The sequence below is a fragment of the Salarias fasciatus genome, chromosome 9, assembly GCF_902148845.1.
Source record: "Salarias fasciatus chromosome 9, fSalaFa1.1, whole genome shotgun sequence".
Lineage (NCBI taxonomy): Eukaryota > Metazoa > Chordata > Actinopteri > Blenniiformes > Blenniidae > Salarias > Salarias fasciatus.
In genome coordinates this window covers 1,296,297-1,311,095 of record NC_043753.1, presented here as the reverse complement: position 1 = coordinate 1,311,095, position 14,799 = coordinate 1,296,297, and the positions used below count along the sequence as shown (strand labels likewise).

Sequence of the window (14,799 nt, the reverse complement as noted above, 5' to 3'; positions counted from 1 at the left end):
CATTCTGTGGTGGAGTCATGTGGGTCAGACGTCTGAGCTGAGGAGCAGGCTGAGTGAAGATCAACAGGTGACTGGTCCAGGTCCAGGTGGGGGGGTCCAGATCCAGGTGAGTAGTGCAGGTCATTGGTCCAGGTCCAGGTGGGGGTCCAGGTCTCCTTCAGCTGCTCGGTCCAGAGTCTGCCTTTTCCTTCTTCTCAGACTTCAGACAAACAGAAACATCAGTGCAGCCGCTAACGCACGTTAGCGGATGAAGCTAACACTGTGTCACCCACCTTCTTCCTTGAAAATGGAGGATCTTTCCACAGCTGCTCCACGGCACCCCGACCCTGCTGAGTCCAGCTGGAGGCCGAGTCCCGACTCACCTGGTGGAAACGGATCAGACACACTGAGTGAGAAGAAAACCTCCAGAGAACGACTGGAGAGCCTTCCTAGAACATCGAGAACCTGATCAGGAAATAAACCTGATACTGCAGGAGCTAGCGGTGATGCTACAGGAGCTAGCTCTGATGCTACAGGAGCTAGCGGTGATGCTACAGGAGCTAGCGGTGATGCTACAGGAGCTAGCTCAGGGACTGGCTGACCTTCAGCAGGGCTGCAGCCTGCTGTGGGTAGAAGACGGAGGCCGTCAGGGACATGAGGCCCAGAGGGAAGAGGAGTCGCTTCGTCCTGGAGCCTGAAAACACACACAGGGTTGACGGTTCGAACCCCAGCGGCTCCTGAGAGCCTACAGGGTCTCTGACGGGTCCCCGCCCACCTTTAGCAAAATAAAGTCCCAGGAAGCCGGAGAAGCCCACCGCCGCTACGCTGGGGTAGAGGTCTGGAGGAGGGTCCTGCAGGAACCGGAAGGCATCTGAGGGACAGACCAGACCAGACCAGACCAGACCTGAGGAGGGGCAGTGCACACACACACACGCGCAGTCTTGTATTTCTATCCTTGTGGGGACCGTCCATTGACTCCCATTCATGTCTAGCCCCTAACCCTGACCCTTACCCTAACCCTAACCCACACCACAACAAAGCCTAACCCTAAAGAAATGTTTTTGCACTTTTACTTTTTTCAGTAACAACAACATGGTCAAGAAAACACTGTTTCTCCTACTTAGGACCGGAAAAAGGTCCCCACAAGGCACGTCGTTCCACGTTTTGCTATCCTTGTGGGGACATTTGGCCCCGACAAGGATAGATATACAAGAACACACACACACACACACACACACACACACACACACACACACACACACACACACACACACACACACACACACACACACACACACACACACACACACACACACACACACACACAGACTGACAATACCATGAGACACACAACATGTTCCACGGAACCAGCAGACCCTGAAGGCCTGCTGGTCGGGTGGCTGGTTAAACGCCGGCCGGTTCACACTACAGGATAATCAGGCTGAACTTTGACCTCCTGGTCAAAGCCAGCAAAGCTCTGACTGTCGGGAGGATGTACAGCAGCCGGGGTTCGGTGTTCCTGCGGTGTGAAGGAGGCAGATCCTAAATAATGAACATGATTTACATTTCTCATCAGAAATCCTGTTGTGGGCGGAGCTGAGAGGAGCCAATCAGCTCAGAGCCAACCTGACCACACCCTCCTGATAAACCTCCCAGAGCGTCGGGGCTTGATGCCGGCATGAATGAATGAACTGAGGGAAAGAGAACAGTGGAGAGGAACTCCTGGGGTTTGGAAGACGGAGGGTGGAGCAGTCGATTCTCTGATGGAGAACCTTCTCGTGTGTTCTTCTCCATAGTGACTCCGCCCACTAGAAGATAAGAGGAAGACGTGGTCCTGTCTGTCTTCTGCTGTGTCTGAATCAGGGAAGACTGGAAGAATCCTGCAGTGTGAACCAGGCTTCAGGGAGCAGCTGGTAGGTTGGTTAAATGAGTAGGTTGTTGATTAGTTGGTAGGTAGGTAAGTAGGTTGGTTGGGTAATGAGCAGATTGTTGGTTGGTTGGTTGGTTAAAGGTATAATGGACGATTTTCTCGAAAAAGTTGAAGCCAGATGTCCGTTACTCGCTTCTTGAAAAACGTGCATGCGCCAGACCGTCCTACCTGCTCTGCTGCTCCTACGAGCCGCTTGACGGCGTGACGCAAGCATTTCTCCAGCGTGACAGACACGTTGGACGACCAATAGTTGAAACTCGCATCACGCCATTCATTGGCTAAAACATCGTCCATTATACCTTTAAATGAGTAGGTTGTTGGTTGGTTGGTTGGTTTGCTGTTAGGTTGTTGGTCGGTTAGTTGGTTAGTTGGGGGGTTAGTCGGCACTTCGCCGTGTCAGCAGTTCTTTGGTCTTCTCACCTGAGGCAGCAGTGACTGAGGAGCTGACGGGGGGCTGGACCATCCTGTAGACCTGCTGTGGTCCAACAGAACAGGAAGACAAGGACACACACGTCTCAGTTCTCCAATACACTCTTCTAAACGCTCTCACACTAATGCTAATGGACTCCCAGAGGGACATGGTTGAGGTCTCCTGAGGACTGAGTCAGTCCAGGATGGACAGTGGACGTGGTGGAGGTCCAGCTGTCTCATGGCGGACGGACACTCACCTCCAGTTTGTCTCCAGCAGCCTGAGCCGCGAGCTGAAACAGAGACGGTTCATGAGGACAGACGGAGACAGAGACACGTCAGAGACAAACAGGAAGCTGCTTCAGCCCTCACCTGAAACTGGCTGGTGTAAGGCTCCGCCCACTTCCTCAGGGACGCTACGCTCTGCTCCAGAGGCCCCGCCTCCGGCTCCAGGCAGGGACGCTCGGGTTCAGGCCGGGTGTACAGAGACGGCAGCTGGAGGACGGAGACACAGACGGCCTTTCAGTCGCCCCGCTCCACCCCATAAACCCCAATAAGCCCCACCCACCTCCTGGATGCTCAGCCCCGCCTCCTCGCTCCTCTTCTTGTTCTCCGTGGCGGCAGCGAGCAAAGAGCTGCTCAGCGACACCTGGTGGCAAACGAGGGAGGACAGGGTCAGGGACCGAGACCGCCAGGCCAGAGACCGCCGGGCCAGAGACCACCGGGTCAGGGACCGCCGGGCCAGAGACCACCGGGCCAGAGACCATCGGCTCAGAGAGACTAATAAAGTATTTTCAGTATTCAGGATACTGATGTTGGATATGAAACATCAACTGATGCTGATCACATGTTATGATCTACTGTGATGGAGCCAGGTGTCCCCAGAGCCAGATGTCTCCAGAGCCAGGTGTCCCCGGAGCCAGGTGTCTCCGGATCCAGGTGTCTCCAGAGCCAGGTGTCCCCGGAGCCAGGTGTCCCCAGAGCCAGATGTCTCCGGATCCAGGTGTCTCCGGAGCCAGATGTCTCCGGATCCAGGTGTCCCCGGAGCCAGGTGTCCCCGGAGCCAGGTGTCTCCGGAGCCAGGTGTCTCCGGAGCCAGGTGTCTCCGGATCCAGGTGTCTCCGGAGCCAGGTGTCTCCAGCTGGGCTCGTCGGTCTGCAGCTGTTAGCCACAGCAGCTAGCACCGAGCTAACGCTGCAGCCTCATCGTTGCTCTCCGCCGCCGCTTCTCAGCAGATAAACGCTGTAAAACCGCGTTTCGCCGCGCGACGCTCACCGGGAGAGAAACACGAGGCTTCCGGAGGAAAACGGAGAGAAACCAGCAGGATACTTACCGCTCTGAAGGATGACATCTCCTCCTCCTCCTCCTGCTGCTTCTTCTTCTTCTTCTGTGGTGTTTAAAGGCAGCTTGCATGGCATCGCATTGCCGCCATCTGCTGGTCGTTACAGTCATAACACTCGTCATCCTGCTCATCTATATTTCCCCATCAAGGCCGTTTCTTTTCAGAAGGTAGTCAAATATCCTCCTCCTCAGTGTGTCCGTCTCCCTCCTCCTTCCAGTCCTTCTCTCCTTCATTTTCCCTCTTTCTTGCCCATATTTCCTGCAGTTCTCTAAAACAGGCTCTACTGTTTCTGGCTCTCAGTATTCATCACGGAGTCCTGCTGGATGTTTTAGATCAGTGTGTCCAGGTCTCCTGGTCTCTGCTGCCTCCTCCTGTCCTCCTACCTCCCACCTCCTGCTGGATCCTGTGAAGGTTTCTTCCTCTTTGTCCCATTGCAGCTGCCGCTTTTTTTTCCCTCCATACCGTGGATTTTCCCTGTGATCAGGACATTCTGATGGATCAATACGTCTTTTCCTCAAAGCTTCTTTGGTCAGCTGATCAGCTGTTTCATTCCCTCCAGCCCCCACATGAGCAGGAACCCAGGATCCAGGTGCCGAACTCCGGCGGTCCATCCTGGACCGGATTAGACCGGTTTGGAGTCACGGAGCAGGTTCCGGCCCCGGTTCACCCCTGAGACTCCTCACAGCGTTCACTGCGTTCTTCCACTTTCTTCATGAATGTTGTATTGAAAAAGAAAGTCGATCAGCTGATCACGAGTTTTTAAAATCATGTTTGTTTATTCAGACACGGAACATTTAAACATTAAACAAATAATTTATAACAAACGGAACAGATCTGTGTGTGTGTGTGTGTGTGTGTGTGTGTGAGTGAGTGTGTGTGTTCTCTCCAGGGGTCCACGGTCGACCAGTTGGACCTGAACCCTCGAGGTTCCATGTGATGCAGAACCAAGCAGGAGACTCAGCTGGTCAGTGGACCAACCAGACCCTCCTGGTGGACTCCACAGACCGTCTGGACCAGGGACGAGGTGGAGGAGGAGGAGGAGGAGGAGGAGGAGGAGGAGGAGGAGGACCGGCCGGTGCGTCACAGGGCCAGGTTGCTGCTCCGCCCGCTGCTCAGACTGTGGATCATGGCGATCATGGCCGAGTGTTTGTTCAGATCCTCGTCTTTCTGCTGCAGCTTCTGCTCCAGGTGAGTCTTCTGCAGCTCCAGAGACGAGGCCTGGAACACAGGTTCTGATGAGGTTCTGCTGAGAACACAGGTTCTGATGAGTGTATCAGGTCTGTGTGTCTGAATCCACTCCATCCAGACCCAGGAAATCCCGAGACCCAGACCTGGTCAGTATCCAGACCTGGACCTGGACCCGGCCCCGGCCCCCCCCCCACCTTGATGCTGGCCTCCTTGCGGGCCTGCTCGGTCTTCTGCAGCTCCTTCCTGAGGAGCAGCAGGCTCTCCTCCAGCTCCGTCCTCTGCTGCTCCTTCTGCTTCACCTTCTCCTCCTCCGCCCGGAGCTCCGCCTGCAGACCTGTGAAGAGGGCGGGGCTTAGACCCTGCAGCCTTTCTATTGGCTGCAGCGTGAGGCTCCGCCCCCCCCCCCCCTGGGGGGTGGGACTCACCGGAGATGTTGGAGCTCTTCTCCTGCAGGAGGCAGCGCAGCGTCCGGACCTCCTCCTGCTGCTGCTGCAGCTCCTCCTGCAGCCTGGGGGCACGGCGGGGTCAGGGGTCAGGGGTCAGGGGTCAGGGGTCAGTGAGTGTGTGTGTGTGCGCGCTCGCTCACCGGTCGTGCTGCAGCTGCAGGGCCTCCTGGCTCCTCTTCAGGTTCTGGTAGCTCCTGGTCAGGCTGCTGTGTTTGTCCTGCAGCTCCTTCCTCAGCCGCTCGCCGTCGTTCAGCCTGCAGGAGGACAGCGCTGTAGCTCCGCCTCACCACCATCCTGGCCCCGCCCCCCCCCCGCCCCCCCCCCCCCCCCCCCGCCCCGCCCCCACCTGGTCAGCAGGCTGTTGTAGGCGGCCTGCAGCTCCTGCGTCTCCTGGCAGCGGCGCTGCAGCCGGGCGTTGTGCTGCAGCAGCTGCTCCGTGTCGGCGGCCGAGCGCTCCACCAGCTGCAGCTGCTGGCTGAGCTCCGCCTGCAGCTCCTCCCGCCGCCGCTCCGCCGCCTTCAGCAGCGACGCCAGCTGCCGCGCCTGAGGGACAGAGGGGCTGAGCGGCGGGCGGGCGGGGTGTGCGTGCGTGTGTGTGTGTGTGTGTGTGTGTCACCTCGGCCTCCGCCTGCGCCCGCTGCAGCCGGTACTGGGCCAGGAGCCGGTCCGCCTGGCACTGAGCCACGGCTTTGGCCTCCAGCAGGTCCTGGAGACGAGCCTCCTTGGACTGACACACACAGGAGTGAGGACGGGAATCGAACCCCGAACCCCGCCCCACCCCGCCGGCCGCCGCTACTCACGCTGAACGCCGACAGCTTCTGCTCGTACACCTCGATGATGTCCGACACGTGAGAGTCCTTCAGCTGCAACGACAACGACAGCGGCGCCGTGAGAGAGTTTTCTTTAACCTTTATTTCTACAGGTTGTCCCACTGAGACCCAGAGTCTCGTTTACAACAGAGACCTGTGCAGCAGCAAATATATGAATATTAGACAGACATACAAAACATTAAACATTAAAATATATAAAACACTAACATGAAGCAGTAGAAACCACCAGTCATGCTATTAAAACATCATCATGAGCAGTCCCCTGTGACAGGCTCTTCAGACTTCCTGATCCATTTTAAATTCACCAAAACAACATTGCTGCAGCTTTGTCTCTTTCAGCAGCAGCCTGAGGCTGAGCCGCTGCTTCTGAATTGTGTTGGATGCAGATGGCAGATGTTCAGAGAGATCTCCGAACTGCAGACACTGCCTACGACTGGAGAGACAGCGTGAGAACCATCCAGCTGTGAGATCCACGGGCCGGTATTCAGACGTCTCTGGCAGGAGACGCCGTGGTCAGCTGTGTCCAAAACCTTTGATAAATCAATAAACAGGGCAGCGCAGCATTTCCTGGCGTCCAGAGCACCGACTATATCGTTCAGCACTGTGACTGTAGCATGACTGTACTGTGCTGCTTCCTAAACCCAGACTGGTGAGAGGATGATGCATCATTCAAACAAACAGTCCTTCATCTGATTGTTCACTCGCCTGTCAAGAACCTTGACTAAAACAGAGAGTTTGGAAATGGGTCTGTAGTTGTTCAGTCCAGACTCCACCTGTCCTGACTGGACGGACAGGGACGCAGAGGGACGCCTCCCGTCCAGGGGCAGCAGCTGCGTCGGACCAGAGGCACAGGGACACCGGTCCAAGTCCAGCAGGGACGAGGAGCTGTGGGCCTGACAGCGTGGAGGACGTCCTCCGTCCTGACGAGAGGACAAAATGAACAACCAGGTCCTGGTCCTGGTCCAGCTACCTGCAGCTGTCCAAGATGGCGGTGCGCACAGTCGCAGCAGCGCGAGGCTCCAAGCTACTTTTGTACCTTTTCATATCGTGTTTTTTTAACCCTTTTCGGGACACAGCCGTGTCACAGCAATCACTTAAACAGCCGCCAAGACCGGATAGACATCGGTCTTCGCGCTAAAACGGATATTACAAGCGCCTTCTCACGGACACGCAACATCCCACTGGAGACAGCGAGACCACCGGCACCCCGGGGATTGTTGTCGGGACCAGCAGGCGTCGGAGACGGCGCAGGGAGAGGAAGCAGAAACGCGGACGCCGGGAATGGCCTGCTAGCTCAGCTCAGGAGACCACCGTACAGACCAGCACACAGACCAGCACACAGACCACCGTACAGACCACCGTACAGACCACCGTACAGACCAGCACAAAGACCACTGTACATGAGGTGAGAGAAACCCTGAGAGTGGTGAACCCTGGGAAAGCTGCTGGTCCTGATGGATCCCAGAGGCAGTAATTAAAGCATGTGCAGACCAGATCACAGGGGTCCTCACCAGACCTTTCAACCTCTCCTGGCACATGCTCCTGTCCCCACATGTCTGAAGGCGTCCACCATCGTCCCCATCCCCAAAAAACCGGCCATAGCCAACCAAAACGATTACAGACCATCGCTCTGACGTCTGTAGTCATGAAGCTTCCAGCGATCGGTCTCCAGCACATCAGAGACCGCCTCCCTCCCTCCCTCCCTCCCTCCCTCCCTCCCTCGCTCGTTCGACCCTCACCAGTTTGCCTACAGGCCAATCAGGTCTACAGGGGGCGCCATCGCCATCACACTCCACACAGCGCTGAGCCACCTGGAGAACGAGAACAGCTACGTGAGGACGCTCTTCCTGGACCGCAGCTCAGCATTTACCACCATCATCCCAGACATCCTCACCACCACACAGCCTGACTGGAACACCATCACCTCCTCATCTGGAGGCCAGAGGAGGAAGATGCTCTATGAAGTGTACCTCCAGGCCGTTCTGGACCTTCTCCACCAGACAGGAAACACCCCTGTCAGAACTGGACTGGTCCACGGTGCTGGGGGGCGGGGCTTCCTGCTGCTTGACTGGGAGCTCCGCCTCCTTCTGGTGGAACAAGTTGTTGGCAGCAATAATTTCTGCTAAGCTGTAAACACAGGAGGAGCCAGGTCACGTGGTGTGTGTGTGTGTGTGTGTGTGTGTGTGTGTGTGTGTGTGTGTGTGTGTGTGTGTGTGAGAGTGTGAGAGAGAGAGAGAGAGACTCACAGCTGAGAGGGGAAGTCTGGCAGTGAAGCAGCTTCAGACAGCAGACCGAGAGCTCGGTGGACCGTCTCTCTGCGGTGAGACGAGAGAGCCAGAGACAGAGGAGGCGCCATCTGCTGGTCCTGAGGAGAGGAGGAGGAGGAGGAGGTGAGGAGGTGAGGAGGAGGAAGATGAGAGGAGGAGGAGGAGGACAGGTTACCTGCAGCGTCCTGTAGAAACTGGTCTCCATGTCTTCGACCTGCTGCCTCAGTTTGCTCATCAACTCCACCATCTGCAACACTGCCTCAGAACACACACTGACACACACACACACACACACACACACACACACACACACACACACACACACACAGAAAGTTGCTCTAGGACGGAAGCAGGTCTGCAGGCTTCTGATTGGTCAGACACTCAGAGCTCCGCCCCTTTTGTGTGCATGTCAATCTACACTATAGAAAGCTATCTGGATCTGAAAATCCAGATGACAGACCAGGATCAGGTTCTGTTCCTCCACCCTCTGACCTTTGACCTTCTGCTTCCTGTTTCCACCCGTCACTCACCTGAGGTCGCCGTGGGAACCGCGGGGACTGTTGCTATGGTAACAGGAGAGGAGGGCCTGGACCTGGGACAGGCAGAGCGGAGCGCTCAGCTGGCGGGACAGCAGGGAGCGGGTGGAGTCTTGGACGCACAGCAGTGACGGGGTCAAGGGTCAAAGATCAGCTGGTCTGGAGGGACGGCTCTCAGGGGCCTGCTGGTCTCTCAGGGGTCTGCTGGTCTCTCAGGGGCCTGCTGGTCTCTCAGGGGCCTGCTGGTCTCTCAGGGGTCTGCTGGTCTCTCAGGGGCCTGCTGGTCTCTAAGGGGCCTGCTGGTCTCTCAGGGGCCTGCTGGTCTCTCAGGGGTCTGCTGGTCTCTCAGGGGCCTGCTGGTCTCTAAGGGGCCTGCTGGTCTCTAAGGGGCCTGCTGGTCTCTCAGGGGCCTGCTGGTCTCTCAGGGGTCTGCTGGTCTCTCAGGGGCCTGCTGGTCTCTCAGGGGCCTGCTGGTCTCTCAGGGGTCTGCTGGTCTCTCAGGGGCCTGCTGGTCTCTCAGGGGCCTGCTGGTCTCTCGGGGGGTCTGCTGGTCTCTCAGGGTCTGCTGGTCTCTCAGGGGCCTGCTGGTCTCTCGGGGGGTCTGCTGGTCTCTCAGGGGCCTGCTGGTCTCTCAGGGGTCTGCTGGTCTCTCGGGGGGTCTGCTGGTCTCTCGGGGCAGGGATGGGCAACTTAAATGATGTAGAGGGCCACATGTGTCTTGAAGCCCCTGGTGGCCTTGCTCCCGTGAAGTTGTGGAGGGGAGGGGGGAGGGGGGTGGGGGGTCATGTCGGCATCATGTCGGGCTGGCGAGAATAGAGTGTTTGCAGTCACGTGACCCGGGGGTTGGCAACCAGCCGCCATATTGGAGTGAAAACAACCAGTGTTACGCGGTTTCATTCATAGAGAGTACTGTGCACGTTCTGTGTTCTTTAACATTGAAAATGTGGACTGATAAGGAGAGCAGGGATGTTGTGTTGTCAGATCAAGTCAGGGTTTCCGCCAGACCTTTTCAGTCCGGGCGCCCAGCAGCGCACCGCAGAGCAGCAGCGGCTTGGATGCTCCGTGTGAGCAGCGCAATGCCCCATGTTTGTTTTCACTCCAACATGGCGGGTGTGTGACGTCAGCTGGTGGAGGCTGGAGGCGGAGGGCGTGCCATCTGGTGGCCAAACTATGTCATTGCAACTCAATGTGTGCAGCAAAACATATTTTTTCATTTTCAAAAATTAATTGGGGGGGCCGTACGGAGGGAGGGTGCGGGCCGTATGTGGCCCGCCAGTTGCCCATCCCTGTCTCAGGGGGGTCTGCTGGTCTCAGGGGGGTCTGCTGATCTCTTGGGGGGTCTGCTGGTCTCAGGGGGGTCTGCTGGTCTCAGGGGGGTCTGCTGGTCTTTCGGGGGGTCTGCTGGTCTCTCGGGGGGGTCTGCTGGTCTCTCGGAGGGTCTGCTGGTCTTTCGGGGGGTCTGCTGGTCTCTCGGGGGATCTGCTGGTCTCTTGGGGGGTCTGCTGGTCTCTCGGGGGGTCTGCTGGTCTCTCGGGGGGTCTGCTGGTCTTTCGGGGGGTCTCTGGTCTTTCGGGGGGTCTGCTGGTCTCTCGGGGGGTCTGCTGGTCTCTCGGGGGGTCTGCTGGTCTCTCGGGGGGGGTCTGCTGGTCTCTCGGGGGGTCTGCTGGTCTCTCGGGGGGTCTGCTGGTCTCTCGGGGGGGGTCTGCTGGTCTCTCGGGGGGTCTGCTGGTCTCTCGGGGGTCTGCTGGTCTGTGGGTCTGGGGTGAAGGATATGGAGCAGCAGGCTGCTGATGCTTGTGGTCCAGCTGGAGACTCTTCTCAGGTCAGAGTCTCCGCTGGAGGACTCGAGGCTCCTCAGCAGGTCCAGCAGGACAGGAAGTAGTAGGTCCACAAAGCTCAGCGTCCAATCAGAGACCAGGTCTCCGCCCAGCGCCTCCTGGAGGACACAGACAGAACATCTGAGAACGCCTCTGTTCTCACATCTGGATCAGACCTGGCAGGGTTTCCCTCAGTGCTTTATAGGCCAGGCTTTACTCCCCCCCCCCCCCCCCCCCCCCCTACTCCCCCCCCCCCCCCCCCCCGCCAGGCTAAGCGTCGGTGTTTTTGTTTTTTTTTTTTTAACTGTAAATATGTTTTTTTTTATGAGCCAAAACAACGATACCAAAGACGGTCTCCAGAGCTTTTAATGGCATCTGGTGATACGGTTGCAATGGCGACACCTGATGGTCGATACGTGAACACAGCGGGGGTCAGAGGTCAGGCGTGTTTTCATCAGAGAGCCGCAGCAAGTTGATGAGGCAGAGCCGGTGCGAGTTAGCATGGATGCTAGCACGTCGCCACAGCAGCCTTCTGTGAGTCGCGATGGTAAACATCAAACTAGCGGATTTAATCCAGAATGGTTCGTGTTCTGTCCTCAGAATGATTCACTGTCCAGACGGTGGAACTGCGGTGCTTCTGTTTAATGAAGCAGAACGAACAACATGCTTCATCAGTCTGGAGGATTCCATTCAGACACATTTTTCTTCTACTGCTTCACACTGCACTACACATCTAACAGTAACACTGCGCCCTCTGCTGGACTGAAGGAGGTACTGCTGGACTTCTGCACTGCTGTGAACTCCATATAAACAACAAAAGAACGTAAGAATATTATTAACTGTAAGCAATCTAATAATTTTTCTTTAGTTTTTCATTCAGAAGTAGACGAGGTCAGACAGTCCAGCAGAGACCTCTTCAGCCCCTGAGTGCCCTGTTTTTACACCTTGATCATGTTTGCACTTTTTTATTTTTGGTAATTTATTTTACCTTTAAATGTGAACAGCAATGGCTTGTTTTAAAATTCATTAGGATTTAACTTAATTGAAAACAATTGATATTTATTTTAATTGTATTTTTTGTGTTTGTTAAAACTTTATTTATGATTATGCCTTTTTGGAAGACTCTGCATTTAAGTATTGTTAATAAATGCTTACAATAACACAAAATAGTCCAAATTTCCAAATTTCTGTCAACTTAACTTTTTTTTTTTTTTTTACATAAACACGGTGGGCTTCTCTGGCAGTCCAACCACCGGGCTTAGCAATTTTTCTGGGGGAAACCCTGCCTGGGGTGGTCTACGTGGTCCCGGGGTGGTCTACATGCGGTGGTCTATGTGTGGTGGTCTACGTGTGGTGGTCTATGTGTGGTGGTCTACATGCGGGGGTCTCTCTGATCCGTACCTCCAGCAGCTCCTTCAGCAGCTGCAGGACTTGCAGGGAGCAGGACTCGGCGCCCTCCACAGGCGAGCTGAGCCACTGCACCAGAACCAGGCCACAGCTGGACTGGTCCGGCCCCTCCGGTCCCGGTCTGCGGCCCACGGGCCCCAGTTTGGGCTCGGCGGGTCTGAAGACCACCCGGCAGAGCAGAGGACGCAGACTGGACACTCTGCACATGGACAGGAGGAGCTCCAGGACCTGCAGGAACCAGTGTGTTAATCTGTGTGTGTGTGTGTGTGTGTGTGTGTGTGTGAGTTTGTGTGTACCTTGGTTGCAGATTGTGGGTCCTTTGATTTCAAAAGTCCTAGAACCTGGGTCACACAGACCGGAAAGTGCTGGTACCTGCAGGAGGAGAGGAGGAAGAGTGAGGAGGAGGAGGAGGAGGAGGAGGAGGAGGAGGAGGAGGAGGAGGAGGAGAACCCTGGGAGAACCGGACCTGCTCAGACACTCTGCTATCTTGGGGTTCTTCAGCAGATCCACCAGCAGGTCCACCGAGTACTTCCTGGTCAGGGTTCCGTCTCCGTTCACCATGATGTTGAAGACGAGCTGGAACGTCTGCTGGATGTTCTCCGCTCCGAAGAGCTGAGGAGAACCAGAGGAGAACCAGAGGAGAACCCAGAGGAGAACCAGAGGAGAACCCAGAGGAGAACCCAGAAGAGAACCAGAGGAGAACCCAGAAGAGAACCAGAGGAGAACCCAGAGGAGAACCAGAGGAGAACCCAGAGGAGAACCCAGAAGAGAACCAGAGGAGAACCCAGAGGAGAACCAGAGGAGAACCCAGAGGAGAACCCAGAGGAGAACCAGAGGAGAACTCAGAGGAGAACCAGAGGAGAACCAGAGGAGAACCCAGAAGAGAACCAGAGGAGAACCAGAGGAGAACCCAGAAGAGAACCAGAGGAGAACCAGAGGAGAACCCAGAAGAGAACCAGAGGAGAACCAGAGGAGAACCCAGAAGAGAACCAGAGGAGAACCAGAGGAGAACCAGAAGAGAACCAGAGGAGAACCAGAAGAGAACCAGAGGAGAACCAGAGGAGAATGTGAAGAGGAACTGAGTCCCCGCCTCACCTTGTCCCCCACCTTGTCCCTCAGGGTGAGACCGGCCAGGATGGACAGAGAGAAGACCACCACGGTGAGACTGGGGTGGTCCAGGAGGTTCAGCAGGGTCCGGTAGAAGGACTTGACATTGTCCTGCAGAGACAGAGACAGAGACAGACCTGCAGCTGTCAGTCTGATGGAACTGGACTCCAGAGGACTGAGACGGTCCAGACTCCAGACTCACCAGAGACCGGATGTGGTTCTGCACCGAGCGGTTCTCCCGGCACAGGTTGGCCATGAGACCGAGACACGGCACGATGAGGACGTCCTGCTGCGACTGTCTGTGGGGGACGGGGGGACGGGGGTCAGCGCTCACTGCTCCGTCCCGGACCGTTGTGGACGGGGGACACTTACATGTGGGTGAGGAGGAAGGACAGCAGCTGCTGGACGGAGTTGGACCACTGGAGGACGCCGCTGTTGTAGGTGAGTCTCTGCAGCAGCTGCAGACACTGAGACACAGAACCAGGAAGACTGAGGACACGTCCCAGCTCAGGGTCCAGGACACAGTCCAGCTGCTCAGGGTCTCTCTGGGCCCTCAGTCTCAGCTGATCCAGCTGACAGAGCGTCTGAAGACCGTCCTCCCTGTGGACGGTGGGTTGGACTGACCTGCAGAACCAGTGGTTCCTGAGGGTCGCTGCGCTGGACGATGGAGGACAGCGTCCCGCTCAGGTTGAAGCTGCTGTGGAGAACCTCTCTGCCGGAGTCGTCCCCGGCTGCGGGAACCAGAACCGTTAGCACCACGTCCAGCGTGGGACAGGGACAGGACGTGAGAACCAGGACATACCCAGCAGGGACAGCAGGGACACGATGGACCCGGTGAGAACGGAGCTGCTGTTTGGGTTCCCCGCTATGTCCACCAGTCCACTCACACACTCCGCAGCCAGCAGGGGGGCCGAGGACAGCAGAGGACCACAGACCAGGGCCGAGGTCTCCTGGAGACACAGGAGGACACGGAGACATTGCCAAGTGTTCCTGAAGGAGCAGAGTAGGAAGGAGCTGCTGCTGGTCGTCGGGGGGACATGTGTCCAGATGTGTCAAGACCCCAGAATGTCCCCGGGAGGAACCCTCAACGTTCCACCGGCCTGGAGAGCCTGAATCCTCAGAGAACCCCGGTCTACCTCTGCCCCCCCCAAACCCCACCCCACCCCACAGTGAGACCAGATCCTCTCCACACTCCGTCCCTGAGCAGGTAGGACGGGGGAGCGCCCCCTGCTGGAGAACCCTGGTATCAGCTGGGAACGTTCCCACGACAACAAACACGGAGAGTTCTGATCTACGCCACAGCACAGTCCAGTCTCAGCCGTCTGTGGTCGTCCGGCTTCAGCGAGGACAACTACACTGTAACCGTTTCCAAGGCAACCGGTGAGCCAGCGCCAGTCAGCATCAGACTCTGTTTCCATGGTAACCAGGGATGAGGCCCACCTCCACCCGTCTGAGGAGCTGTGCCTCGGTCTGTGCCGTCCCTCCGTCCCTGTGCTGATGGACCGCCAGCAGGAGAGACTTGAGACACGTCGTCATGTCCAT

The 14,799-nt window shown here is 56.8% G+C and overlaps 2 protein-coding genes across 2 annotated transcripts in view; both read right to left on the bottom strand.

Moving 5' to 3' along the window:
* Window positions 1-3,698, bottom strand: part of apoob (apolipoprotein O, b) — a 4,196-nt gene extending 498 nt beyond the window's left edge. The window contains exons 1-9 of the mRNA XM_030099223.1: window positions 3,651-3,698; window positions 2,886-2,966; window positions 2,690-2,812; window positions 2,578-2,610; window positions 2,330-2,384; window positions 755-850; window positions 582-673; window positions 273-362; window positions 1-199 (exon numbers count right to left, since the gene is read on the bottom strand). The exon at window positions 1-199 is cut by the window's left edge and continues 498 nt beyond it. Coding sequence (XP_029955083.1) covers window positions 158-199; window positions 273-362; window positions 582-673; window positions 755-850; window positions 2,330-2,384; window positions 2,578-2,610; window positions 2,690-2,812; window positions 2,886-2,966; window positions 3,651-3,668 — 630 coding nt within the window. The 5' untranslated portion in view covers window positions 3,669-3,698 and the 3' untranslated portion in view covers window positions 1-157. The remainder of the gene's footprint in view (window positions 200-272; window positions 363-581; window positions 674-754; window positions 851-2,329; window positions 2,385-2,577; window positions 2,611-2,689; window positions 2,813-2,885; window positions 2,967-3,650) is intronic.
* Window positions 3,699-4,492: 794 nt separating this feature from the next.
* On the bottom strand, window positions 4,493-14,799 carry cip2a (cellular inhibitor of PP2A). The gene is made up of 21 exons (XM_030099228.1): window positions 14,698-14,799; window positions 14,060-14,207; window positions 13,882-13,988; window positions 13,630-13,724; window positions 13,460-13,556; window positions 13,246-13,368; window positions 12,617-12,762; window positions 12,447-12,522; window positions 12,145-12,378; window positions 10,700-10,862; window positions 8,921-9,053; window positions 8,566-8,662; window positions 8,370-8,488; window positions 8,094-8,250; window positions 6,094-6,156; window positions 5,910-6,020; window positions 5,640-5,836; window positions 5,434-5,547; window positions 5,273-5,355; window positions 5,042-5,181; window positions 4,493-4,877 (listed from the first exon to the last, which is right to left on the bottom strand). Exons 1-21 carry the CDS (start codon window positions 14,797-14,799, stop codon window positions 4,740-4,742), a joined length of 2,643 nt encoding a protein of 880 aa, XP_029955088.1. The 3' UTR covers window positions 4,493-4,739.